Here is a 2,215-nt window from a genome sequence, read left to right on the forward strand (position 1 = left end):
CGCTTCAATGCTTGTAGTCGTCGCTAGATGGTCCATAGACCTAGTTGTAATTTTTATTATCTCTTGTGTTCTCTGTACTGCCATGATCGATGAATAGATTGAAAATTTCTCTCTCGAAAAAAAAACACACGTAGACATGTTTGACCTACCGGCATTTTTCACCCGGTTTTCTTTACCAGATTACGCGCGCGCGTTACACATTCAAACACGCTTTTCCTCTGGTCCTAACCCTCTCCAAGCATTTGACCCAGATTTGACGCCTCCCCATTCCCGCACGCCGCACGCGGCCACGCGCCGGCCCGTATAAAAACACGGCCGGCCGCTCATGCTCTCATGCCCGCACACAAACAACGCGCCACCGCACACACACACCGATGCTTACCATGTCGCGCGCCCCGCTCCTCCTCGCCCTGCTCCTCCTCTGCGCCGCCGGCGCGGCCGCGCCCCTGCCCAGGTTCAGGGAGGCGCCGCACTTCACCAACTCCGCCTCCGCGCGCTGCCCGGCGCCGCTCCCGCCCGCGTCCGGCAAAGACGGCGCGGACGCGGACGCCGCATGCTCGCCGCGAGCCGCCGTGCACGTGGCGATGACGCTGGACGCGTCCTACCTGCGGGGCACCATGGCCGCGGTGCTCTCCGTCCTGCGCCACGCCTCCTGCCCGGAGTCCGTCTACTTCCACTTCCTCACCTCCGCCGGATCACCCTCCCGGACGGAGGATCTCGTGGCCGCCGTGCGCGCGTCGTTCCCGTCGCTGGCGTTCCGTGCGTACCCGTTCGACGAGTCGCGCGTGGCGGGCCGCATCTCGGCGTCCGTCCGGGGCGCGCTCGACCGGCCGCTCAACTACGCGCGCTCCTACCTGGCCAGCACGCTCCCCGCCTGCGTGCGCCGCGTCGTGTACCTCGACTCCGACGTCGTCCTCACCGATGACGTCGCCGCGCTCGCCGCCACGCCGCTCCCGGAGGGCGCGGCGGTGGCGGCGCCCGAGTACTGCGGGGCCAACTTCACCGCCTACTTCACGCCGGGGTTCTGGGCGAGCCCGGCGCTCGCGGGGACCTTCCGGGGGCGCCGCGCGTGCTACTTCAACACGGGCGTCATGGTGCTCGACCTGCCCCGGTGGCGGGCGTCCGGGTACACGGCGCGGATCGAGGGGTGGATGGAGCTGCAGCGGCGGGTGCGCATCTACGAGCTCGGCTCGCTGCCGCCCTTCCTCCTCGTGTTCGCCGGCCGGATCGCCGCCGTGGACCACCGCTGGAACCAGCACGGCCTCGGCGGCGACAACTACCGGGGCCTCTGCCGCGGCCTCCACGCCGGCCCCGTCTCCCTGCTGCACTGGAGCGGCAAGGGCAAGCCCTGGGACCGGCTCGACGCCGGCCGGCCCTGCCCGCTCGACGCCGTCTGGGCCAAGTACGACCTGCTCCGGCCCGACACCGGGATCGACGCCGTCTTGTGATGACCGATGATCGCGTTCTTTTTTGGTCGGTTTGGTTGGATTAGGAGATACTCACTAGATGATCAGCTCAGCTCCTTCTTTTGTTGATTGTTGTTGTCAACTTTAATTAATTAGAGTGTTCGTGCAAGCTGCAAGTGTACATAGTGTTTGGACGAACAATTTTTAACAGAAATGGACTAGTTAATTACTTTCTCTTGTCTCTTAATCTCTACTCCTAATGGAGCAGTTGGTAGTCTCGCTTCCAGGTTTTTTTTCGTCCCACCTCACCCGGTTTTTTTTGGTACTTCTTTGGTACTTCCTCCCACCTCCCACCCGTTTCATTTCGCTGGTTTTTTTCGTCCCCCCCTACCCCACCAGTTTAGTTTCGCGTCACCCTCTCACACAACGAAAAAAATCTTAACGGATCATAACTTTCCATGCGTCACCCTCCCATCAATGCAATTTGATTTAGGAAACATATAATAAATTTTAAGGAAACAAATAACAGACTTTAAAGAAAAATCCAATTTTAAGGAAACAAATCAATCGATCCATCCAAATCAAACGATCCATCTCATCAATGCAATTTGCTTTAGGAAACATATAATGGATGTGAAGGAAACAAATAATAGACTATCTAAATCAATCGATCCATCCCATCAATGCAATTTGATTTAGGAAACATATAATAAATTTTAAGAAAACAAATAACAGACTTTAAAGAAAAATCCAATTAACTAATCTCTACTCTTAAAGGCCCCTCGATTGATTTTTGTCCCTCGCTTCCT

At 57.5% G+C, this 2,215-nt stretch overlaps 1 protein-coding gene across 1 annotated transcript; it reads left to right on the forward strand.

Moving 5' to 3' along the window:
* Positions 1-342: 342 nt before the first annotated feature.
* LOC123094243 (probable galacturonosyltransferase-like 1) lies at positions 343-1,640 on the forward strand. The gene has a single exon (XM_044516296.1). The coding sequence runs from the start codon at positions 375-377 to the stop codon at positions 1,446-1,448; it is 1,074 nt and encodes a 357-aa protein (XP_044372231.1). The 5' UTR covers positions 343-374; the 3' UTR covers positions 1,449-1,640.
* Positions 1,641-2,215: the final 575 nt, after the last annotated feature.

The sequence above is a fragment of the Triticum aestivum genome, chromosome 4B (assembly GCF_018294505.1).
Source record: "Triticum aestivum cultivar Chinese Spring chromosome 4B, IWGSC CS RefSeq v2.1, whole genome shotgun sequence".
In the NCBI taxonomy this organism is placed as follows: Eukaryota; Viridiplantae; Streptophyta; class Magnoliopsida; order Poales; family Poaceae; genus Triticum; species Triticum aestivum.